Source organism: Xenopus laevis, chromosome 4L, assembly GCF_017654675.1.
Source record: "Xenopus laevis strain J_2021 chromosome 4L, Xenopus_laevis_v10.1, whole genome shotgun sequence".
In the NCBI taxonomy this organism is placed as follows: domain Eukaryota; kingdom Metazoa; phylum Chordata; class Amphibia; order Anura; family Pipidae; genus Xenopus; species Xenopus laevis.
Genome location: NC_054377.1, coordinates 125932294 through 125959653, shown reverse-complemented (window position 1 = coordinate 125959653; position 27360 = coordinate 125932294). Strand labels below are relative to the sequence as shown.

At 40.0% G+C, this 27360-nt stretch overlaps 1 protein-coding gene across 3 annotated transcripts; it reads right to left on the bottom strand.

Annotated features, from left to right (window-relative positions):
- Positions 1–524: 524 nt before the first annotated feature.
- Positions 525–27360, bottom strand: sema3b.L (semaphorin 3B L homeolog). Of its 3 annotated transcripts, none has more exons than XM_018258964.2 (18): positions 27088–27360; positions 16281–16442; positions 15407–15564; positions 15273–15335; positions 11363–11482; positions 11099–11192; positions 10069–10188; positions 8346–8488; positions 7748–7865; positions 7093–7162; positions 6690–6834; positions 6231–6450; positions 4913–5004; positions 3770–3811; positions 3521–3678; positions 2978–3033; positions 2122–2261; positions 525–1898 (listed from the first exon to the last, which is right to left on the bottom strand). In XM_018258964.2, exons 2-18 carry the CDS (start codon positions 16378–16380, stop codon positions 1416–1418), a joined length of 2322 nt encoding a protein of 773 aa, XP_018114453.1. In that variant the 5' UTR covers positions 16381–16442; positions 27088–27360; the 3' UTR covers positions 525–1415. The 3 variants fall into 3 exon arrangements, with proteins under 3 accessions (XP_018114453.1, XP_018114452.1, XP_041446708.1); XM_018258963.2 differs by having other exon boundaries at positions 16281–16424; positions 27088–27319; XM_041590774.1 differs by lacking the exon at positions 27088–27360 and adding an exon at positions 22263–22645 and having other exon boundaries at positions 16281–16424.

Here is a 27360-nt window from a genome sequence, read left to right as displayed (position 1 = left end):
GACTGTTGCATTATTATTTGAACCAATCTGATACAAAAATGTAGCCATGATAGAACCTTCATCAGATTCAACAGATTTGTGGTCTATAGCAGAACTGTCTAAGCAGAGATAAGGCCCTCCATCTGACTTTTATGGCCCCAGCATACCCAAGATTTCTTTATGTATGACATTTAAAAAAAAACAGCATTCTTTAAATCTGTAGTGTATGGCTACAGCAATTTTCTTACAGGGCAACAATACATTCTTATTTGTGCAGATCTGTGAGCTTTGTGATTAGTGTTATACTCACAGGAATATAAGGCAGTGATCCCCAACTAGTGGCTCGTGAGCAAGATGTTGCTCACCAAACTGTTGGATGTTGCTCCCAGTGGCTTCAAAGGAGGTGACTATTAGTGAATTCCAGGCTGGGAGGCAAGTTTTGTTGCATAAAAAACATGTGTACTGCCAAACAGAGCCTCTTGTAGGCTGCCTATCCACATAGGAGCTACCAATAGTCAATCACAACCCATAATTGGCACCCCAGGAACTTTTAACATACTTGTGTTGCTCTCCAATGTTTTGTAACATTTGAATGTGGCTCATGGGTAAAAAAAGGTTGGGGATCCCCATCTTAAGATAATATTGACACATCTCTGTTAAGGTTTTCCATGAGTTTTAAGCACATTTTTTCCTATATGCAAAGTTCTTAATACTATTTCAGTCTTGAAGTGTTGCCAGGCATATTCCCATCCATGAACTCCTTGACAACCAAGCTGCACTCCAGTTAAATGCTATCGAATGGTAATGCTTTACTAGGTAGCTTCGTTATTTTCAAGCCTTTTAAACTGAAAATGTACACTAGGAAAGAATGTGCACAGAACACACGAATAATGCTGGCAGGGATGTAACAGGGCTGAAGTTATTTGGATGTTGCTATTTGCTATTGTACATTCTGCATTTTGTGCTTTTTTAATCAGGTTCCGGGTATTAATCTGTATGAAGGAAATCCCCAGCTTTTCACATACCATTAACACTTACTAATGCCAGAGCTGAAATCCATAGAGAAGCAGGGAGAGCCTGGCAACACCTGCCCTTTATACCCTGTGTGCTGTATGGAAAAAAAAGGAGTGTTACCCCTTTAAGACTGGGGCATGTATAAATATAAAAAGGAGTTCAGAATATTGTGCGAGGCAGAGAGGCTTTACACTTTTCTGCTGATTAGCTGTCATCCTAAGTGGTAAGTGAAAAAGAAGGTCACTGTCCATAGGTATCTTTGGCAGAGGTTGAGAGAACAATACTCTGCAAACACTTTGTTCTGTTCACTAATTCTCCAATAGACTTTAAATAAGTGGGTCCATCAGTACCTCTCAAATGTCAGTCATTTAAAACCCTCTCCCTCTCTTTACCACACAGAAGGTCTATTTCTCCTTTAGAGCCTAGCTTGGGGCACTTCGGGGACCACGTTCAGCCCTGGAGAGCTGCTCATGCGTCCGGCGGCTCCGCACCTTCCTCTTATCTTCTAAGTGCTTCCACTTTTGAGCTTTGGTTTTAATATTAAGGGGTGGCACAGCTGGGAGGCTTCGTCCTTGGGAAACTGGAACATGAGGGGCCCCCTGGGGTCCAGGTGGGTGTGAGGTTCGGCCCTTTCGGGTCCATATCTCCTCACACATTTGCTCTACAGAGCCTGGCTGCTGTACAAGCTTCATGAAATCTTGGTACCATCGATTGTGGGGAACACGCTGGTGCCCTAAATATTCCTCGGTCCTAGAGGAAGGGATAACCTCTAAGTGAAGACGGAGAAGGGTCTGTGTAAATCCATGTTCTGAGGAGTAACATATGAAGGTGCCTGCATCACGGCGCAATACATTGAGTACCACAATACCACGGTCTGTCTGCAGCACACGCTCATCAAACTGAACCTATTTATAGAGGAAAAGGATTATCGTCATCATTTATTTACTGTATACAGCACCAGCAAGTTATGCAGAACTTTATAATCCTTTTTTTACAATAATTTAACAAACTAGGGTTACAGTGTAAAAACGGGATCAGAGGGCCCTACTTGCAGAAGCAATCATAGATGAGATTGAAGAGGGACTGGAATACATCTAAACAACCTTTATAACTGGGTCTGATATTTACCTCTGTTCTTGAAGAGTCTGGTACCTTCTGATATGTCCAAGTGACTTGAGCACGCAGAGATTTGGGAAGACACTCAAGGAATATGCTGCTCCCTTCCACCCCAAACAGACGTTTCTCCTGCACACTGAATCTCTGCTGCTCTGCATGGCAGGCAAATAACAGTTATATTGCAGATTGCAGAACAACTGATACATTCATGTTTAGCCAAAATATATACTCAACTGAGCCTGACAATTTACAAGTATATCTGTTATGTCATAAATACATTATGTACAAGTATATGATGAACAGAGGAACCCCTAAGTAAATATAAAAAACTGAAAGGTGCTATACTGGCTTGGCTTCTGGGTGAATTAAAGGAAAACTATAACCCCCGAACAATGTAGGTCTCTATAAAAGTATATTGAATAAAACAGCTCATATGTAAAACACTACTTCATGTAAATAAACCATTTTCATAATAATATACTTTTTTAGTAGTATGTGACATTAGGTTATCATAAATAGAATTTACCAAGTTCAGCCCAGGTGATCTCTGAGGCAGCACAATCACAAAATGGTGGTTCAAGGCAATATTTACTTTAATATATATACCAATTTGGTAAGATTATTTGATATGCTACTAAATTTGATAAACTGTCTGTTGCTCAAGTATTCATTTTGGGGTTATTGCATGATTCTTAGAGCCATGAATATTTGCACTTACATTTACTTAAATTGAATGCAACTGAATGCACAACATGCAAAGGGAGACTTGTATTTAATGCCAGGTCAGAGTAGGTGTAAACTACAGGTTCTACTGCCTTGTGTCTCTTAAGTATATAGAGAAAGATATGCTGGAAGGATTGACACTCACCTCCTGAACATAGGGTATTGGGGTCTCCATTCCGCACATCTTGGCGACGAGATCGCCTGTAAAACATTATGTGAGAGGCACATAAGGATAAAAGATTATACTCGAGTATAAGCCGAGTTTTTCAGCTCCCAAAATTTGCTGAAAAACTCTACCTCGGCTTATACTCGGGTGAATAGTCGCCGGCGCCTAAGAATAGTCGCCAGCATCCAAGAATAGTCTCCAAGAATATTCGCCGGCCTCCAAGAATGGTCGCCGGCATCCAAAAACGAGATGCCGGCACCTCCAATGGGAGCAGAAACCCTCAATGTTTTGATTGAAACTTACAGAAGCTGCTGCATTTCTCACCCTAGGCTTATACTCGAGTCAATAAGCTTTCCCAGTTTTTGGAGGTAAAATTAGGTACCTCGGCTTATACTCGGGACGACTTATACTCGAGTATATACGGTAAATGGTCATTGATAAGAAGAAATAAAAGTATACATTTTATAGACTATGTTAAATTCTGGGCCTTGACCCTGTTTCCTGAGAAAGATTGTTTCTTACCTCTTAGTGTTGGGCAGGTAACGTGTACAGCTGGCACCATCCCAAGCACAATAGGGATCCCTGGCCAAGCAACATTCTGCACATGCCTTGCCATAGATCCCACAGCGGTGCAGGGGCAGCTGGGAGATCCCACTCGCAGATCCTACATATAGCTGTTGCTGTAGGGAAAGAAAAACAGGGGCAGTCTCACACATACAATCCATCTGATTTACAGACTTCTCATAACAAGATGCATAGAATATGCCTTACCCTCTTGGAGGAGATCTGCATGGCTGTTATAGGAGATGCATTCTGTAATGAGAAACGACAATGAGACAGTTAGCAGAAGCACAAAAAGGCAAAACAAAACATGGGGCAGAGAGAAGAAAATACTTTCAGTATATTTACAGTAGAAGCAATAGTTTCACAGATCTCCTCTTTTTATTTTAGACAGGTTTTTGTTTACAATACCCTATCCTTTCCTCTCATGGCTAGGTGGGCTCAGAGCCTTGATTGGCCATCCCAGCTAAAAGGCAGCTAGGGACATTTAGGGAGAATGCCTTTGCTCTTATGGATACTTCTGAAACCCATCTTGGAGGTCAATTAGAGCAAGGCTTGGGATGAACCATTCTTTGATGTACTAGATCAGGGGTCCCCAAGCTTTTTTTACCTGTGAGCCACATTCAAATGCCAAATAAGGGCTGTGCCTATTTAGTAGCCTCTATGTGGACTGGCAGCCTACAGGAGGATCTACTTAGCGGTACACCTAGTTTTTATGCAATTAAACTTTGCGTCCAAGTCTGGAATTCAGAAATAAACACCTGCTTTGAGACCACTGAGAGCTACATCCAAGCGACTGTGAGCCACTGGTTGGGGATCACTGTACTAGATATTTTTGGAGCTATGCTTGAATGCAACACTCATTGATTTCATATGTTAACAACATTGTTATGAGCTAATGGGGACCCAAATGTTTGTGGGCTTTAAGCAAATAATACCTTCAACCAATGATATAAGATATTTTTACTATCTTCAGGGTGACTCAAGGACTACACAGACCTTTCTGTAAGACCTTATACTGTTACTATAATTAAGTCCCTCATGTACAGATATTTGAGCTACTAAAAAGAAACGTTTAACAACACTGCTAGAGATATTCCAATGTTGGTTTGTGTGACAGCCGTGCTTAAGGGAAGCATCCTTACCAGAAGGAAGCTTTTTGTAAAATTACACAATAAATATTACATTTAGTAGTAATGGCCATGTATTTTAGTATTAATATAACTGACGTAAAACTTGCAACTGATGTTAATGCTATAGCTGCTAGACATTCCAGTTGTAACACTAGATGAAGATCTGCAATTTAATAGTTTAAGGATCTTCAAAGCTTTGAAGAAAAAACTTATTTGATACCTTGAAGACCTGTAGCTCCTCCAGTACAACCTGTTCCATGTGATTCCAGCTTTGCTTGGGCACTGATATCACTTTCAAAACTGAACCAACATCTGAAGGGAAACAAAATGAGTGTGATAGTGTTTCAGAATGCGCTACATGTTGTTCCTAGTCACATCACTGCTAACCATTACTCTCTAGCAATGTGTAATGTCGCAGCACACCTCTCTGCTTGATCATTTTATTAGGGGTTTTCCTTACTGAAATCCATCTGCCACTACCAGTGAGAGGGACAGTGACATTTCTCATTTGAATAATGAGAACACCCAGATGAAACACCAAGAATAACAAACACTTGCTTTCTACGTAAAGCACTACAGAATATGCCGGCACTCTATAGTAAAGTAAATAAATAATGTCTATATATATATATGGACATCAGCATTTTCTTTAGATTGTAAGCTGCTGTTAGGAATGTCCTCTGGTTTCATTTTTATTTTGCAACCTTTGTTTGTTCAATTATTGTAAGACCCTGTTTGTATGTAGAATATTGTGATTGATGACTGGTTCATTGTTTTGTAAGTGATGTGCCTCCCATCGACAATAAAGGGAAATTATAAACAGTGCTGAAGTGTTAGATTATACCAGATTTTTTTTCAGAGGAAAAGGAATTATTGTTCTTAAACAGGTACTGTCATGGGAAAATTTTTTTTCAAAATGCATCAGTTAATAGTGCTGCTCCAGCACAATTCTGCACTGAAATCCATTTCTCAAAAGCGCAAACAGATTTTTTTTTATATTCAATTTTGAAATCTGACATGGGGCTAGACATATTGTCAATTTCCCAGCTGCCCCAAGTCATGTGACTTGTGCTCTGATAAACTTCAATCACTCTTTACTGCTGTACTGCAAGTTGGAGTGATATTACCCCCTCCCTTTCCCTCCACAGCAGCCAAACAAAAGAACAATGGGAAGGTAACCAGATAACAGCTCCCTAACACAAGATAACAGCTGCCTGGTAGATCTAAGAACAGCACTTAATAGTAAAAACCCATGTCTCACTGAGACACATTTGGTTACATTGAGAAGGGAAAACAGCAGCCTGCCAGAAAGCATTTCTCTCCTAAAGTGCAGGCACAAGTCACATGACCAGGGGCAGCTGGGAAATTGACAAAATGTCTAGCCCCATGTCAGATTTCAAAATTGAATATAAAAAAATCTGTTTGCTCTTTTGAGAAATGGATTTCAGTGCTGAATTCTGCTGGAGTAGCACTATTAACTGATGCGTTTTGAAAAAAAACATTTTGTATACATTTATGTACTTGATGACTTTGTTTACCTGTTCCAATAAACATGACGTCATACTCTCCATCTGCAGCAACAACTCTGTCCACAACGAGCTTAGTGAAAATGAGATCTCCATGACTGCGCAAAAAGATGGGCCTGCCTGATCCAGGCACTACAGGGTTGAACATGAGTGGGTGGTTCCGAGCAAACTGAAGGACATCATCTGGAAAACTCTTTGTGGACTCAAAGCTTCCAAATGTCTTACTGGGACACTGGAGAGATTAAAAGAAAATCACATGTTTTCTGTGTAGGAGGTTATTCAACTCTCTTCCTGTATTCTACTATATGGCATTTTTATTCTTTGGAACTGTTTGAACACAGCCCTTTTTGTTCTTTGGAATTGACCATTTCCTCTTTAGTCATCATCTTCCTGCAATATGCCTCATTTTTCATTGTTCATCAATTAAATCCCTTCCACTAGTTTTTATTTATAGATGTATTATTTACTTACCATCCCAGGACGAGGATATGGCACCCTGCCCTGGTATGAGACCCACTGATAGTTAGGTCCTTCCTTATGAGCAAAGGGTCCCAGGAAAGCTCTACGCACATCATTCATGGTGTAGACACATATGGCAGAGCCACGGAAGACAGAGCTGGGGGAGACAGACAGACTTATTGAGAATCTTCGTATACAACTGCATGACCTTAAGAAGAACATTACATTTCACTGCACACAAAATGTTCCTTTCTTCTACATACAACCAACCACAGACCATCCACTCACCTGTATCTGTTTAATTTCATTACATGCAGAATTACTGCCCAAGGCAAAATATTATGTGAAAATCATCCATGAGAGTAAGATTAAATGCCCTTTCCCCTTTCACAAATACAGACTAACCCTTTCTTACCTGGATGTGGAAAACAACGCATAAATTAGTGGGTTTCTTCTGTCCCGGGTTTGTAAAAGAAAGACATCACCTATTAGATGAAAACAGAAATAAGGTTACAATATAATGAACATTAAGGCCATTTAAAGTCCTCCTGTAAATATGATGATGTTGACAAATCAGTTATTCTGGGCTAATTAAAGGCCCAAATTATTTTATGGCTCTTATTCTCTCAAAAAGCTTATTATAACATTACAAGATTCAGCCAATAGTTCAAATGTAACCTTAGCGCAGTGATCCCCCCCCCATTGATCACTCCCATTGATGTTGCTCCCAGTGGCCTCTTAGTAAGTAAGCCCATATTAAAATTCTTGACTTAAATTAAAGTTTTGCAGCCATGAAGACAAAGGTTTACTCCAACAAAGGCTCATGAAGGCTAGCAGTCCCATGGGGCTATTAATTAGCCAATCACAGCCCTTATTTGGCACCCCAACTTCTTGCTTGTGTGTCTCCCTAACAGTTTTTACATTTGAGTGTGGCTCACAGGTAAAAAAAAAGTTTTTGGGACCCTTGCTCTAGTCTAGAAGATTCAGTATTCAACTTTCTGAAAATCTGAAACATAATTCTGTTCACCCCTGCCTTATAGTAGGGGTATAGTGACAGTATGGAAACTTACGGAGTTCATCAAAATGTGTATCCCCTCCTATTTCATTCCCAGGTACGCTACACACAAGACGGGCCTTCAGGAAAGTTGTCCACTTGTTCACCAGGCTCCGCTGACCTCCCAAGTCATTCTGTTGAAAGAGACAAACTAAATCACTAAGGGATGACTGAGGAATCTAAATCAAACCTGAAGTTACAGGGCACCGTATGAGCAGAAAATGTTGCTACAACTTTTTACTTACCTGTAAATGCTATGGCAAAGGAGCATTATTGAGCTATAAAGCGTTAGCAGCATGAAGAGACTGATAGGAGGGTGGGCCGTGTGCTGGTTATGTTAAAATGTTTTGAGGAATGTAATAACTATGCAATATTAATAAACTACATTAATAAAATGTTTGCTATCTTAGCAGGAAATAATAGCAATGTAATCTCCTTCCCCAGTCTATGACAACATCACAGATACAATAATGGACCCCTCTTCCCATGATGGTCACGTTGACCATTATTTGCTGTATAAATCTGTTCTGTATAAATGTTCAGTGATATTTTATTTAAGAACAGGTTAGTGCAGACTACAGGGTATTGGTAATGGCAAGTGGTGTCTCATTTACCCTGCAAATTTGCCCAATGCGAGCATACGATTGCTTCACTCCACCAGCTCCCTCCACTGGCGTCTCCTTGAAGAAGAAGTAGATCTTGTCGTCATCTGGATTTTCACTCTCTGGAATCCAAAAAACTTTCACAAACTTGGGTTCTGTGAATAAAGAACAAATTGTCTGTTAAAGCTTGTATGTAATTGAACAGAATTCAAAGCTACAAATGGGGTAACTGCCCCCAAAGTGCCAGCATTTTATTAAAGTAAAGATTTAGTAAATATAAGCATAGGTACATAACACAATGACAATATACTGAGGGCTAATCTGAAGACACAAGGGGCAATTTTTCTGATGGAGATACAGAAGGCATTTCAGCAATCAGAACCATAGAGAGGAAGTTTAACTGATTTAAAATACACTACAAACTTATAATGCTCTCAAATAGTGTACGACATACAATGAGGGGCCTTGACATGGCACGTGAGCTTACATATTTTGGCCAAAGTGTGATACTAACACCTCATTTTTTGTAATAATTATTTTTAAAGGCAAATCGTGCACTGGCAAAGTTACTCTTTCTCTTTGTGTACAAATATTGGCTTTTTTTTTGTTTATAGCAGCTGGTCAACTCCAGAATGTGGGTTACACCGAGCACTGGCACAATGGTGTTTATTAGACAATAATATGGAGTTACTGAGAGAAAGGACAATAATGCAGTACTAGCTGCTAACAATCGTGTTTATTTCCACAACATGTTGTGGAAATAAGCACGATTGTTAGCAGCTAGTACTGCATTATTGTCCTTTCTCTCAGTAACTCCATATTATTGTCTAATTCCTGCACCTGAGGTGGGGGTGTAAACTGAGATTGAGAGGCTATTAACATATCTCCAGTGCAGTCACCTCTATAGTGTGACAATGGTGTTTATAGCAGCTGGTCAACGCCACAGCTTGAGTTAGACCGATCGCTGGCGATTTCTTTCTGTGTTTCGTGTACAAAGCTGAAAAAATGGCTGATGTGGAAAGGAGACAGCTAAGTGTGGACTAGAGGAGACATCCAGTAACATATGATGAGATCAATAGTGAAAAGCAAGAGACAAAAGAAGGAAATATTACAGGTTAAGATTTTGGAAGAATTTAGATGAGAGGTCTGAACCAAAGAAGAACGGCCCTGTACCAATGGTCCTCTTACACACATTAGGGTCAATTAATCTGCCTGTATGTATTTGAGTACAGGAGAAAGCCAGCATGCTCAGAGGAAACCCATGCAGACATGAGCAGAGTATACAAAGCCCTTGCAAATTGTGTCCGGGTGGAGTAGAACTTAGGAACCCACCTCTGCAAGACAGCAGTGAGCCACTGTTCCGTCACATGGTAAGTCTTATTTTAAGAATTTACTCATATTTGTATTACAGCCCAGAGAATATACAGGAAGGCAACATTTTGCACAATCAGGCCTGGCTTCCACCCTGGAATTAATTATCAGGTCATTGAGTGGCCATTCTAGTCCTGTTACGCTCTCTCTGATTCCGTATGAACCTTGTTTTGTGTATGGGGCACGAGAAACCCCAAGCCATTATTCCTCCTTTAGGAAATTTTACAGTCAGTATTATGCATTCATGTAAATAGCATTCTCCTGGCATCTACAAAGTCCATCAGAGAGGGAAAGAGAAAAAAATTCCGATAGGCAGGAGTTAAATACAGTAATATTTAAAAATGAATGGAGAGTCCATACTGACCATTTAGCCAACGGGAATCATGCTGCTCTGTGCGCAAGGGAGGACGCCTACCCAGGCTGCGAAATATGGTGAAATCCCGACCCATAAGGTCCGTCGCAACGCCAGAGTATAGTTCATCTCCTAAATGTTGCAAAGGAGTTGAAAATCTTGATTTTTTAATTAATATTATTTTCAGTGGTAGCACAATTAGTCTACTTTTAATGCTAGCTTCTGATTGTTATTATGAGCTATTTTGAGTTACTTGGCTCTTCTATAGTAAAAACCTTATTTGACTAAATATAAAAATAACATAACGTTGATGACATGGAATTCCACATTTCTGTTTTTTAGTTTATCTTTTAGCATGTTAAAAGTCTACCTGTTCTTAACAATTTTTAATTATTTTATTGTCAATCGTGTTGGAAGGGGTTCTCTTCCTATTCAGGCTTTTTACAGCTTCCTATCTTATTGCTGGTGATACTGGCCTGGACAACTGAAAAACAGATACCCTATGATTTCTTCAGATGTCACCTCTTTGAAGAGTTACAATGTGCCATTGTAAATGGATTAGTGGAAGAGTTTATATGCCGAGAATTTCCCACACCAGTCAGTTGAACTGAAGAAGCTGCTCGGATGAGTAGTGAAATGTCTTCATTGATTACTCAGCAAGTCCAGTTGTTTTTAGATTGACCTATACTAGATATACTATGACCTGGATGAATGAAAATCTTCATAGTCTATGAGGCTATATTTTTACTGTTGTTATTATTTTTAATGGTTATCTTTCTGTCAAGGCCTTCATCTTCCATTCTGACTTCTAAACCACTTCTGGTTACTAATGAAAATAAGCCCTAGTAACCACATTGTTGTTTACATTCTAGACTCATTTGTTGCAGCAAAAACTCATAAATAGTCCCAAAAAATTGACTTCCAATTTTCCAATTATGTAAAAAGTTAATTACTCATTTAAGTAAGTGAATAAGTATAAAAAGTGGCCTATAGGGGGTTGAATGCAATGCATGATATTTACAGTAGTGGTTCATAATCTCACCTACTAGTATGGAAGCTGCTGTATGTTTGGGGTCATACGGACAGCGCCCCTTTCCATCCTCCATCCTTCTCAGATCCATTCTAAATAATGTGTCCTGAAAATAGCACCAAAGCGAGTATTATTCACAGATCCCCTTTCACAGGGATTCATCGTTTTCCTGTTGTCAATATCTGTCTCCCATACCACAGTTACCCTTTACTAGGCCATGGCACCCTTGTTTCCCATAAATTTGACTTCTTGGTTCAGCCCCCTTGTCTCTCTTACATCTGTTCGTTGCCCAACATGGACATATCCACAAGTTGGATGGAAAGCTCCGGTCCCACAGGTGAAGAGATGAGTCCGGTTATACGGTTGCAGGATCTTCACATAGTTCAAACAGTCTGTCTGTGAATGCAAAGAATGGAGCAAAGCGTTTGTGCAGTTTGTCTTTATCTCCACCCTCCATGCCTTTACCCCTTTTCCTCCTCTGGTACCTCACACCCTACCATTCCCCCCACCACCACCACTGGACAGATATCTTGCATAGCACCATGAGGGGAGTAAGGCTCTACAGAATAGCAACTACTAAGCTGAAAGTGTTGGGGGAGTCACATATATATGCTGGAATTCACACAAACACCCTCACTCCTGACCCTGAACTTCTAGCTCTGGCTGATAACAGTATACAGATCTCTACTAGTACTCTTATCCTCATCCCAGGAATGCAGCCGTCTTAAACACACACTACTTTGTAAGCTGTATCGCATACATTGTACGAATTGTCTACAGAATATGGTGGCACTTATTGGTCAATTTTTGTATTATGATTATTATGATTATGATTATTATTATTAATAATAATAATAACTTAGCTAGCAGCTAACTGGGGGATAAGGGGGTCACAGATCTCAGATAACTGATGTATAGAAGCTCTTTGGAAACTAGGAAGAGACAGCTGTGATCTGTACTAACATATGGAAGGATTCTTTCCTTCTACAGCCTGGCACATGTGTCTTGTAGCAGCTGGATGGGCATGCTCATATTTCTTTGTGAAACAGGCTTCATGCAATCTGATTTGTTGCACTACCCTATCTGAATAGTTGGATCAGCATCCCTATTCATTCCTATGGCGCTAACAGTCCACCACTGACTGATAAATAGAGTTTAGAATGACGAAACTTGTGTTAATCCACCCAGTAAAATCTCACAATTGTCTCTATGTACAGTAAGTATGCATGTGAGTTTAGTGTAATTTAACATCATCTGACCGTATGGCTTTCTATTTAAGATTTCTACGCAGTCAGATAGCATGCAGCTCACATGGTGTGACAAGCAACTGACACTCATTAAAGGGGTTGTCCACCTTTTAATCAACTTTTAGTATGCTGTAGAAAGTGACATTCTGAGACAATTTGCAAATTGTTTTCATTTTGTTTTATTTGTGGTTTTTGAGTTATTTAGCTCTTTATTCGGCAGCTCTCCAGTTTGCAATTTGAGCAATCTGGTTGCTAGAGTCCACCTTTTCTGGAAAAAATACCTGCCTTCCTAAAATTGTATCTTTCTCCCCTATTAAAAACATTGGCATTAAGCATAAGTTTTACTGGCCAGGTAATATAGATTTTCCTTCAGGGTAAAGGGCATGCCCAGACTGGCACTCTGCTGCTGTAAGATGCCATGGACAATCTCTATTTATTGTGTTGTTTGGGTCTCTGTGTACTTGAAATGCCAGGTCCTATTTTCAATATTGGTGCAGATCTAATGTAGGGCCGCTATCATGGGGCTCCATACCCTAAAGTTAGAAGGGCCTACACCCCCAGATCTTCCCAATTATTAGTCCACTGGTAACATGGACCCCATGGGTGGTGGGCCCTACCATTAAAGAAGAAACAAACCCTTGCTACTAAAATCCCCTACCCTACATAGACCCCCCTCCGTGCTCCCCCCCAGCCTAGGTGGTACCTTTGGTAAATGCCTCTAACTCTTTACTTACCCTTTGGTGCAGATTCTGTCCAGCGGAGTTCACAGGCGCCATCTTCAGCCTCTTCGGTAATCTTTGGGTCTTCTTCCAGCACTTCAGCAATTCCCGTGATTTTCGGCACATGCGCAGTTGTTGCGAAGCAGAAAATTGCTCCAACTGCGCATGAGCCGATACGGCACTTACTTCTAGACGATTACCGAAAAGAAGAAGATGGCTGCCTTGAACTCTGATACCCTGAATCTCCGCCAAGGGGTAAGTAAAGAGTTAGTGGAATTTATGTAGGTCTATGTAGGGTAGGGGTTTTAATAAAAATGGTTTACTTCTCCTTAAGCAAAGTGGGACTCCAATGAAAAAAATGTCAGCCACACATCTGATCTGCCGGCCCACTCCTCAAGTAAGCTATAACCTCACCCAGGACACACCCCACCCACTATCCCACATGCCGCACCCCTTTCACCATTTCCCTCGCCACAGGGTCCCTGGTGACAGTTTTAGGTGCCTGTGACACGGTGGACATGCTCTCTGTAGTCTGTGTGACCTCTGGTATAACAGAAGGCAAAGCTTGTGTGTCATTTCATGGGTGATTACAAGTGATTACAATGGGACGGCAACCTAGTTGTGAATGCTATGATGGTGTCACAGAGTGTATAGGTTAGTGCAGCGTTACCCTAAAGGCCCCATACACAGGCTGATAAAAGCTGCGGACAAGACCGTGTTGGCAGCTTATTGGCCCATGTGTGGGGCCCTCCGACGGGCTTCCCCGATCGATATCTGGTCAAAAATCGGGCAGATGTTGATCGGGCAGGGTTAAAAATCCCGTCGGATCGCGGCCTCATCTGTTTGTTGATGTGGTCCTGCGATCCGATCACCCATTGCCTCCATTCTGATCTGATTGTTGGGCCCTAGGGCCCAGGATCGGATCAGCCTGATATCGCCCACCTCAATGTGGGGATATCAAGGAGAGATCAGCACCAAACAAGCGTATCTGCCTGTGTATGGCCACCCTAAGGCTGGGGCTGCATGGGTGCTTGTCACCCTGATGAAGCTATTTCCAGTAAGGTGACTTCTGATATCCCAGGAGTGCTTACTGTGATGGATTGCAATGCCAAGTTTTATTTTTGGTGCTAGTTTTTTTAAGGTCACCAGTCCTTGACATAAAACTCAAAATATATTCTCTGCTTCCAAGTTCACAGTGGGTCCCACCTCTATACATTAATCTAACTCAAATTACTCAAGTGGTAGCTCTGCCGTGGCTCGTTCGAGGTTATATCAAAGGCATATTGTTACCATTCATGCCTTCTACTTAGCATTGTGCCCTCTGCCCTTTTCCCTCTGAATCAGCTCATTCCTTCTCTCACTATTTCTTTTCCTCGTCTTATTCTGTTCTCCCTCACACACCCTTGTTTGCATACAGAAAGAAAACGCCCTGAGTTATAATGACCTTTGTCACCAACGGAATGGCTGTCACTGGTAACAGCTCACAAGCTAAACTAGGCTGACGAATGCCATGGAAATGTAGTAGCCATGATTAGGGTCATTGTCATAACGTGCTGGGGGAGTGTCACCTCAGGTGACCATGTATGTGTGTGAGACCCCTGGGCGTCATACCACTAAAGGGGTGGTACACCTTTAAGTTAACTTTTAGTATGTTATAGAATGGCCAGTTCTCTGCAACTTTTCAATTGGTCTTCGATATTTAATTTTTATAGTTTTTAAACAAAATGATTTGCCTTTTTCTGCTGACTCTTTCCAGCTTTCAAAAGGTGATCCCTGACCCCATCTAAAAACAAATTCTCTGTAAGGCTACACATTTATTGTTATTTCTACTTTGTATTACTCATCTTTCTATTTAGGCTCTCTCCTATTCATATTCCAGTCTCTTATTCATATTATTGCATGGTTTCTAGGGTAGTTAGGACCCTAGCAACCGGATTGGTGAAACTTCAGACTGGAGAGCTGCTGGACAAAAAGCTAAATAACTAAAAAAACACAAATAATAAAAAATGAAAACCAATTGCATATTGCCTCACAATATCACTTTTATAGCTTACTAAAAGTTAATTTAAGGGTGAACAACCCATTTAATAACATGGGATGTGTCATTTAAACTAATAGCCACATTTCTATATGCCTAGAAGTCATGGGACCATTTATTATCACGTGAAAGCAGAAGATTTAATGAGAAGATGATATGAAAGCACAAATAGTTACACTCACATTGATATCCTTTCCAGCCCAGTTACACTCCTCTCTCCACTCCACCGGTGCCGGCCAGTGAATCTGAAAAGAATGGGATCTGTTATCCAGGAAAGTGCCATTTTGGGGCATCCAATATATGAATATGTGCTTACTGCCAGTTCCTGCTTGCTGATGTTATCCAGGCTGAGAGACATCAAGTAGTTTTTCCCCCCCACAAAGAGACGGCTGCGTTCCTCATCCAAGAAGAGAACGTCATAACAGCAAGAGCGCTCTTGCGCGAATGTCCTGAGTCCGTGCAGAGACTTTAAATCTGAAAAGCAGATAAAGGGCCTCAATAACACAGGAAATGTGTAATGATTGGCCTTCCTATTAGGCCTGTTTCAGATTGGAAGTAAAAATGTTATCTAGTTGTCAGGGTCACAGACCCTGGCAACAAAACCCAGATGGACTGTGTGACGCTTCTGTCTATAAGAATATTGATTCTTTTTTTTTTCAAGCTGAGCTACTCCTTTAAGGGCAGAGACACACGTGGAGATTGGGGGAGATAAGTCGCCCGGCAACGAATCGCCTCTTCTTTGGGCAACTAATCTCCCCGTAATGCCTTCCGCCGGTGGGATGGCACTCGGATTGCTTTGTTTTCCAAAGTTGGCTCACGAGGAAACTTTGGGTGACTTTGGAAAACGAAGTGCTCCGAGTGCCATCCCACTGGAGATTTAGATTCTAGCCAGCGAGAAGGTAGTTTGGGGAGATTAGTCTCCCAAAGAAGAGGCGAATTGTCGCTGTGCGACTAAATCTCCATGAATCTTCACATGTGTCTCTGCCCTAAAGGGTAGAAATGCTTTTGTAGAAGTTTAGGATCGTCTTTCCCACAAGTCCACTTTTTTTTTATTAAAAAAAAAAATCTCTATTGGCAAAGCATGTTTTGGCTATTTTAGCCTGAAACTGAAAATGCTATGAAAATGCAGGTGAAGGGGGTTAACCGACCACATAAATTTTCATCACTCAACAAGAATACCAGTTACTCACCCTGAAATGACAATTTCAGCCGGGGCGTGACCTTGTTGCTCCCAATGATGCCAACACACAGAAGAACGCACAGAGAAAGGAGGCTAGATTGGTGTTTCATCTTTACGATGGAAGGGAACAGTCTCTTCCCTAGTACCACTTGCACTGCAAGAGAGAGTGAGGCTGCAATGAAAGTGGGTAGTGTGTGTGACTTAACAGCAAAATATAAATAGAGGCTACAAATGGAACCTAAAGAAAATTAGGGTTTTGTCTTTAAAGATAACCAGAGACTAGAAGGGTGATATAAATTAAAAAAAAAACATAGGTTGTAAATAGACATAAAGAACATTCTTTGGACTTGGATGTTCATTTCATACCAGTGCTTGATAACAAAATCCCTTATCACTCATCATGCTAGAGCACTCCTTATAATGGTTTAAATTGGCATATATTTAAATCACATACATTATGTGCTTTCTACTTGTGGTAACAGTTGGCAGAAGGTTTTGTCAGGTTTGTTGAGATGGGAGTGGAAGAACTTGACTTGACTCTGTACAGCCTTGACATCAACCTGTTATATTCATTGGAATGCCAATGTGAGCCATGCTTGATCACCAACATCAGTACTCAACCTGTTTATATATAAATGGAAGCAAATACCACTTCATTGTTCCAAGGAGAAACTGCAAAAGCAGCAAACCAACTCCAGATTAATAAACCCTTTGGAATGAGATGCTGGATAGGCAGGGGTCAAACGTTTAGCCATGTAATGTACCTAAACTACCAAAACCAAGGTCAGTAAGTCTGGAGACGTCACTGTTACACATGCAGCAGCTTTTTATAGACTTGCACAAGGATGCCATACAAACTAACAAGTCAAGGGCTCTATATCAAGCCAGGCTCTACTTTTAATCACTTATGATATGAGCAAGGATAACGTTTGGGCCTCTGGAATGTAAGCACCGCAAGTGAGAGTGGCCCCTCAGTTTGGGGGAGACATTGCAATAGAGAAATGATGGAAAGGAAATATATACTCTCTGGAATAAACAGTTATCGGTGTGTTATGGAGATTGTAGTTATCGTTACTTGATTGAACCTTGGACTTTCTATACAGCTCCAATGACATTGCCTTTATGCTAAACTTCTTTAACTGTATTATCCTTAGTCATTCCCTGCTGGGCAGCTGTGCCCATAAAGGGAATCTAACCCCATAAAATTTAATTTTTTTTTGCCTTCTATATTTTCTTTCAGATGGCAAAAATTAAATTCCAAATAACCTTTTAATAAAAATTCTTGAAAAGTTATTTGTAAATAGACCTGTGGTTGAAAGCTGTACTTCTCTGGCCCTTCTGCATACCTGGTTCTGACTATTGAAACAACAACAGCAGAAGTCAGTTTTCCTCTTGCTAAGACAGGTCCGTTAATCAGCTGGTTTACACTATATTGTATACAGAGAATAACGCAGGACAAACAAATACTGCAACTAGCAATGACATTTACAAATGATTGGAAAGTTGCTTAAAATGTTATTTTCTTTCATTAGGCAACATTTTATTATTGGGTCTGCCTCCCCTTTAATCGACCACTTTCCACAATGCATATTATCCTTTATATTTACCTGGAATCATGTACATTCCTTTCAGTAAGTAATTCCTAATCCTGCACGGGCTGGGTAGATTTCATACTAACAGCGCATATTTTTTGCCTTTTGGGATTAATTCCTGGACAGACCCAGCATTCTTCCTCTTATAACACTCTATATAATGTGTGCTTGATGAATAGCACAGATATTCCAGTCCTGCTACTGGTACATATTGCTGAGCAGATCTGTTTATACAGCAGTGAGCAGAATGATATGTGTTGATTTATTTACATTTATCCCGTAATAAATTATAACATAACAATAACACACAACCTGCTGCAATGGTAGAACAGCCAGTTCACAGAGACGTATCCTTTTTATTGGAGCAGGATAAGTTGCAGTTTCTCTATTGTGCTGTGTGTGCCCTTTGTGTTAATATTGCCCATACCTCACAGCCGTTGGTTCATCATTGGAGACCCTACAATTTATACAGGCATTTATGCTATCCCTTTAAATCATGGTCATATTTTAATCTGACCATGTGAAAAGATGCCCACTGACTGTGTGACATTAGGGTGATAATGATAATGTCTTTAGGGTGATTATTTATGTTTTCAGGCAGGTAAAGAGGAAATAGGTTTAGGATTGGACCATCACTGGACCATCACCCTTCTGACATGAGCTGGTATTTCAGTTAAGCAGCTTTATCAAACTTCTGTTTAGATCTGCTCATTTGGGCCATTGGAGAATAGGTGCATCAGCAACTTTGGTTGCCCATGTAGTTGGACAGACTGGACAATATCTGATTATGTACCTGTCTTTGTAACTACAGGTATGGGACCTATTATCCAGAATGCTCGGGACCTGATACTAAGAAATCATTTAAACATGAAATAAACCCAATAGTAGTGTTTTGTCTTCAATAACCATTCATTTTATCTTAGTTAAAATCAAGTACAAGGTACTGTTTTATTATCATAGAGAAAAAGGAAATAATATTTAAAAAAAAAAAAAAACATTTGTTCAAAAAAAGAGTCTATTGGAGATGGCCTTCCCATAATTCGGAGCTTTCTGGATAATGGGTTTCCGGGTACAGATCCCACTAAACACCAACTAAACATCAACTCAACACCATGCCTCACTGTGAATAGGGGAAAGATAAATGACAAAGGTGGAAAAATCTCTGTGTGGCTTTAAATATTGTATTTAATTTATTTGTATCTGTATTTCATTTTTATTAACCATGTTGCACTATATAAATACACATTCACAAATATACATGACATGTCTAGGCATAACTGCCCTTACGTGTGCATAATTCTTCTTCATTATATTCCCTGGAAAATTAACGAGTTTCGTGCCTAAAGGGGCACTGACTCACAGCCTATGAATAAGCCCCTACAGGCACAAACGCGTTAGGCCTCCATTTACTATGTCCTAATAAACAATTTTGTATTTTTATTGTTATTGAATGATTTTTTTGGAGAGACTCACACCTATTGGTTTTATTTGTGATGCAATTCAGCCAAATAGAGATTGCTGCTAGATCCAAGCAAAAGGAACTTCTCCCATTCACCCACCCAGGGGCATCTTCAGTCTGTTCCAAGTCTGGTATGTGACCTCTTGCCAAGCTACTATCCTACCCCTACCTTTTGACATTGGTTCTGTCCAGATGCTTCCTTCTAGATCAGTTCTACCTTCTTCTGTTCAGAAGCTCTCGCTTTATTACTATGTGACTTGTCTCTCCATGTTCCACGTACAGCTGTCTGAGAATTTTTATTGCACAATGTTTCCCTAAGGGTGCTATTTCTCTGAGCGACATTTGCAGTCGTACATTTTTGTTCATATCACAGTTGTAAAAGAAATATGCTTACCCCCTTGCTCTACCTAATCACCTCTGTGACTAATACCCCCACACAAGTCTGACAGAAGTGCCAGATGCCCACATACCTAGATTACCAGGGTCCATAGGACCATAATGGTTAATTCCAATAATGCACAGTAATGATTTACAGCATTATTATATTTGTAGACCTGACAGCTGTTTTATCAGCCTGTGGCATCTTTGTGAAGTTCATTCCTGAAGCTGATAGGCCACTGTCATCACACTACAGCATGTAGCCCCCCAGAAATGAAGCTGTTATGACCTGACTGCTGAAGCTAATTGTATATATTCTCCAATGAGTATCCGCACTCCAAGGCAATATAGAAAAGAGAGGGGTGCACGGTAATTTTGCATACACCAATAGTTTCCAAACCAGCACTCCCTTTAGTGAAAAATTTTAATTTTTATTATCACATAGTATCTACTTCCATCGTTTTAGGATGATCATCCTTGAAAAAGGTCCCAATGGGGACCGAAACTTTGGAAGTAGATACTATGTAATAATAAAAATTACATTTTTTCTGGTACTGGTTTGGAAACTATTGGTATATATATATATATATATATATATATATATATATATATATATATATATATATATTTCCCTCCTTACACTCAAAATAAAGGTGGAACATGGGATGCAGAGTGACAAATGCACCTTAAGAGCAGAACAAAAAGCTGCCAGAAGTAAGAACCCCAGAGAGAGGGATAATAAAGGACGAAATGGAAGACATAAGCAAATGGAAATGTTCTAAACAAAGAAGAGTTTAGTAGAACAGTTAATGAGCATACATAACAAGAAAATAGGATGTGGGAAAACACACACAAGTGAATAACAAAATATTAAAGCATAAGAGGGAAATTGGGGAAGTGATGACTTTTTTATGATTTGTACATTACTTTTGAAGCATTGTATAAAATGCTAGTTTTTGCCCTTTGCACTTATGTCCTTTTGTATTTACACGTGCACTGCAGAATGACAGCGTATGACGAGCAACTGACAGTATTCTGGTTTGAAAAAGGAAGAAAACAAGATCTTTCATAATCACATGAAAAATACTACTATATGTAACTACAGAGAGTCTTTAATGCAAAAGTTTGGAGCTTTAAAACAGGTGTAACCAGAACTGGGCCAGGAAGTATTGCTGTTAAAGGCAATACTTGGCCTGGCACCCTGCCTAGATGTAGCCTTCCCCATCTGTTGCTTGCTCTCCCCTAACACCCACCCCAATTGCACCCTAGGCACATGCCCCTGTTGCCTACCCCTATTTCTGGCCCTGGGTGTAACTGCCATGAAGGAGCATCAGTTCGGGTGACAGTGTAAAGCCAGATGTTTTGTCTTCCCCACTGTACCAGTTGGAAAGTATAGCTTTTGTGCAAGACCATTATGTAACCGTTATGTGCATGCGGCTGCAGCTCATGAAACGTGCATATTATTATTTGTTTCCATTTTTGAATGTGGATTTTGCTTATTTGCATAGGCAACTTGGATTTGTTCCTGGATACAGCAGGTGGATTAAGAATTTGGCCAAATCCTAAAATTGTGTGCTCAGTGCATCCCTGTAATAAATATTTCTTTACAAAGCTTTTAAAATTCAAGTGCTATAAAAAAAAGCTTTAGTGCAATTTACTGTGGCCAAAGGGAATTGAACTGGAGAGAACGTGAAATAAGAAAGAGAAGGTCTACAAGAGAGAAAATCAATAGATAAGTGAGAATATTCCAGTATGCAGAGTACAATGTCAGAAAGGGGAACACGGGGCACCCTGCAAATGGTGATATGGAGTGATACAGCAGGGTGAAGGGCACAGCTGATTGGATAGCTGACATTAGATGGTAGGGTCCCTGTAGGGTTGTAGGTTTTGCTGTAGAGTGAAGTGCAAATGGAGACAAAGGAGCAAGGTATAATCTGGTGTGGCAGATAAAAGATCAAAGCAATGGCATTCAAATATCAATCTGGCAGATCACAAACTGTATTGTTGATCATGAACAAAATAGCTAAATAGCTGCAGAGACTGTTGGGGTTAGATCTATTCTATTGAGCAATGGGACTCGATATTGTGGAGAAAAATTAGGAAGTAGAATATTCTAGATCAGTGGTCCCCAACCAGTTGCAACATGTTGCTCTCCAACCCCTTGGATGTTGCTCCCTGTGGCCTCACAGCAGGGGCTTATTTTTGAATTCCTGGTTTGGAGGCAAGCTTTAGGCTAAAGACACACATCCAGATTTAGTGAATGGTTTCAGTGCGGTTCACTCCGCAGTTTTATAAAAAAAAGCTGACCGCCGTGTAGATACACTAACGGTTTAAGCTTAGGCAATGTCATAATAACACTATTGTATATGTGGCAGACCGCGCCAAAACCTCTTGCTAAATCCGCATGTGTGTCTGTAGCCTTATTTGCAAAAACCATGGCTACTGTCAAGCCTTCTGTAGCCTGCCAGTCTACATAGAGGCTACCAATAGCCAATCACAGTCTATATTTGGCACCCCAGGAACTTTTTTTCATATTTATGTTGCTCTCCAACCTTTTTTATACCTGAATGCTGCTCACCAGTGAAAAGGGTTGGGACGTCTGGTCTAGGTGCTGTGAATACACAAGACAGGGTAAGGTTCCAATCAAAATATATATCTGGTCTGTGAACTATCATGGACAAAGAAGTACAGGTCTGACAAGGGCTGAATTTGCTCTGACACTTTCAGATAAGATGCGGGCAGATTGCAAGTCAGTGGTGTTTGAAGTGAGATTGGGGTATTTTGAGGCCTCTCTGTGTTTGATACTGGTTAACATCTGATAGTAAGAAGTGGCTTTTGAACAGAAGTACTTGCTTTGGCAGGAACCATTCAAACAAAAGAACAATATAAATGCAGATACTCATTACTGCAGCTTCTGAAAGGGAAGGATTGCCTTCATATTAACTTTTAGTTAGTTGTAACATGGCCAACCTTTCAGTTAGACTTCATCATATATATATATATCTATATATCTATATATCTATATATATATATATATATATATATATATATATATATATATATATATATATTCCCCCACTACTTTTAGAGTGCAAGCACTTTTGGGCAGGGCCCTCTTTAACTCTTGTATCAGTTGTATTTTTGTATGTATCCTGTTTGCTCAGTATATAAACCCCTTTATTTAGAGCGCTGCTGAATATGTTGAATATACGGCTTAATTATACGTGCTATACATATTTCATATGGTTAATTATTTGCCATCCTATTCTGTCTATTTCCAGGCTGGATCTAAAATTGCTATATGGTTTTTAGGGTCACTGACCACAGCAATCAAACCGATTGGAAGTTGCTAGCTTAATTAAGTGCTTAATTAAGGAATACGGCTCTCTGCATCAAAAAGTTATGTTAAAGTGATTTTTATTTTGCATCCTGCAGTGCATACCTCATAGTTGCAATATCACAGCAAATCCATATGTGTGGGGAGTATGCAATTTTAGACAAACACTGAGAACTTATGCATCTGCCAAACTGTTTATGCCAGTGCAGGACAATGAAACTGAAAGTACTATTATTTTGCACTCGATCCCACCCTATTGGAGCAACATCCAACTGTGGGCAACATCCAAGGAGAAGTAGAAATAATCATATGATTATTAAATGTAGAAACAGAACTAGAGGGGGGCGGGCCCTGGCGCAGGACGCGCAGCCGGGCCCCCTGGATCCCTCCGTACACCCGGAACTGGCCGGGAATATGCGGCGTGCAGACTGCCTAAGGGGGGTGCGGGCCCTGGCCCGCTCGCACCCCCTGCTCCCCCGGTAGTTCCGCCCCTGATTAAATGGAAATACATCCCTGTGTTCAGCCTGAGTCTTACTCTTAAACTGAACTGGTCAAAATTTTTGGATCACAAGGGATGAGTGAAAGAGTTAATAGGGATGTAAATTCAAAAATAATATTTTGTGTGATCTTCTAAGCAGCGTTGCAGTCTAAACTGATTACACATATGATTTTAAACATATTTGTAAATGTAATTGCTCTTGACAGCAGTATCTGTCCCTTACTATTCTCTTCACTCTTGCTGCTGACTATTGAAACAGTGGTGCAGAAGCCAGATTTCCTGCAGCCCAGACAGCTGCCTTCTGCTATATGGTTTTGATAACTATGTCCAGCAGTACCGAGATGAGATTCCTAATCCAGAAACCTGTTATCTAGAAAGCACCCATAGACTAAATTTTGATCAAATAATTCAAAATCTTTAAAAATGATTTCATTTTTTTCTTTGATAATAAAACACTAGCTTGTACTTGATCCCAACTAAGATATAATTAATCAGCCTATATTGGGTTTATTTCATGCTTGAATTATTTTATACTAGATTAAAAGGGGGTTATTTATCAAGGGTCAAGTTTGTGAGGTTTATGATGTTTTTTTATATCACAAATAAACTCACAACTTGAATGTTTTTTGATTTATGAAAAAACTCACATGGGAAAAACTTGAATCAGTGAATGCAGGGTGAAAGACTCAAACTGATCAAGTTTTAGGTGGGAAAAAAACCTCGAATCTCTGGAATTAATCCAGTTTATGAGCGAAACCCACCAAACAACCTGAAACAGCAGGAAGGCTACAAACATCTTCAATGGTTCAAGGGACCTCTGCCATTTACTTCTACGTGACCTTGACAGGTTTTAGCTGGAGTATTTTTGGATTTTCAGCTTCGGGGTATAATAAGTTTGAGGTTTTTTTTTAACCCAAAAATTCAAGTTTTGACTGAAAAATACCCTCGAATCTTTCAGGGTAAAAATCAACTCTACCTTTAATAAATAACCCCTTTAAAGTATGGAGATCCAAATAACAGAAAGATCCCTTATCCATAAAACCCAAGGTCCCAAGCATTCTGGGTAACAGGTCCCATACCTGTACAGAGAATAACAAGGGACAGACAAATACAAGTATTTATAACATTCGGTCACTGATTTTAGTGTGCACTGCAGCAACTGACAATGATTCTATTTTGACACCACCAATTTAAATGATACTTTGCTTGCTTTTACCCTGAGATATGAATATTGGAGAATGGGCAGATCAAATCACTGGAGACTTTTCTTTATCACCTTTTCTGTGTTTTACTTTGATTTCATGAGACCTGCTGATCATTTATCAACACTGGGCAAATTTGCCCATGGGCAGTTACCTATAGCAACCAATCAGTGATTAGCTTTTTATAGCCAGCTGCTAGTAGAATAATGAATGCAGACATTTGATTGGTTGCCATGGGTTACTGCCCATGGGCAAATTTGCCCAGTGTTGATAAATGACCCCCACTTTAAAGAGAACTGCTCCAAAAGACAGCAGATCACAGTAAAGACTTGCATGTGTGCGACCAACAGCTACAGTGAAAGGTGGATTTACACGGGAAGGAATATTGGCAAATGCCGGAGTATTGTATGGAGAAGTGGGTATGTATTGCGATGGTAGCAGGTGCTAAATCATAATAAACATTAATATAGACTGACATACAATACATGAAGCAGTGGGAGGAGATATTAGGTACATTATACAAGATACACAGGTTTTATCCAACAGAATAATATATCATTAGGTTGCTTGGCTCTATATGTAATAACCTTGCTGTGTGTAAATGTGATAGGGACCTTAGATTGTAAGCTCCACTGGGGCAGGAATTGATTTGCACAATGTATACTCTGTGCATAAATATGTCAGAGCTATATAAATAACAAGTAATAAATCAAGTTCTAAGCAGCAACATCAAGTCCTCGGTATGGAAATGCATTTGACCCGGGGGGCTCTGGTGACTCAGAACACACCTGAAGCAAGGCACACCTGAACTTTCAGCAGTCAGGGGTTAGAGGTTAAATGAGAAAAAGGACAGTGAAGGGAATGCATTAGGACATAAATCTGGAGAGAGCTTTGGGTGACAAGTACATTCCTAAAACCAGGTGGAAGAGACCTACCCCCCTTTACACGGGTGAGCAAGTGCATAGGTGAGGGTGGGGGTGACAGTTACACTCAAGATGAAAATCTGCACTTCGGTTTTTATCCTTCTAAAAATATTATTAAATAAAACACCAACCATTAAAAATACAAGTATGGGACCTATTGTCCAGAATGCTCAGAACCTGGGGTTTTTTGGATAAGGGATCTTACCGTTCTTTGGATCTCCATTTTCGTCTACTAAAAATTAATTTACACATTAAATAAACCCAATAGGATTGCTTTGCCTCTAATAAGAATTAATTATATCTTAGTTTGGATCAAGGACAAGGTAATGTTTTATTATTACAGAGAAAAAGGAAATCACTTTCAAAAATCCGAGTTGATTAAGATGAAGTCTATGGGAGATGGCCCTTCCGTAATTTTGGATAACAGGTTTCCGGATAACGAATCCCATACCTGTACAACTGTTACATACTGAACACATACCATGCCAAATAAAAACAACCATTAAAACAAAACATACGCACTAATGTACAGATATATTTCTATGGATCGCCTACACAAATTCCAGGGACTACAATATATATATAGAAGACAAATACAGGAAAGTACTGTTCTCTGTGCTTCCCATTGAGCACAGTATCCCCCCTACCAACTTTTGCGCTTGCCGAGAGATGCTGAAAAAATGACTACACACACACACACAAAAGTGTGACACAGAAACACACACACATAAACATTCATACACTGATTTCAATATATCAAAGGTACAAGGTTTACCGATGTCTGGGTCTTTGACCCTCTGCCTATATCTCTCCATGGCACGCATAAATCGAACACGCTGCTAGCTTCATATACATAAATAGAGCACCTTGCTGTGTCTATATTCAACAAACAACACACACTTCTAGCACAATGTGTAGGATATACCCGTATCAACCATGAATGTACATGGTATCATTTCAATTGCTTTCAGTTCTGCATATGTACTTATGCACAAGCCCTTCTGTATACACTGACAAGTATATATATATATATATATATATATATATATATATATATATATATATATATATATATATATATTTGATTTAAATACAAAAGAGACCTAATTTTTGTACAACTTTAAACTACTGCATTGTTCATAGAAATTAAGAACATTCCAAGGGATTAGGAGACTGGTAACAGACACAAACACTATGACACACACACAGTTAAATAGTAAGAAATATACACAGACACACAGAATAACATCACCTTGGGCTGCCAAGTCACCTGTAACCCGCTGGTCTCTGCAGCCGCAGGTACCCAGTACTGTTCATGTTCAGCTATGGGCTCAAGTTGTGCCCCAGCTCTCCCAGTCACTCTGTGACTCACTGATATGTGGCATATTCTAGGAAAAGCAAATATATCCCCAGAGAACACAACTGACCTGTTAGAATATTCCACTCAGGAAGGCAAAGTGTCCAGCACCACAGCTGGGGGTTATGGGATGATACATGTCCCCTGATTGCAATTGCAGTTTAGTTCCCCTGCTATGTGCCAGAGAGGTGAGCGCTTTCTCCCCTGCACTGTGTATTTGTCTCCCCTCCCACTTGCACTCACAGCTCTGGGAGCAGGAGGGAGGAGATGTGGGTGTGTGGAGAGAAGTTAGACTACAGAACGTAATATTGTGATGTAACCTTTCTCTGGACTTCAAGGAAAA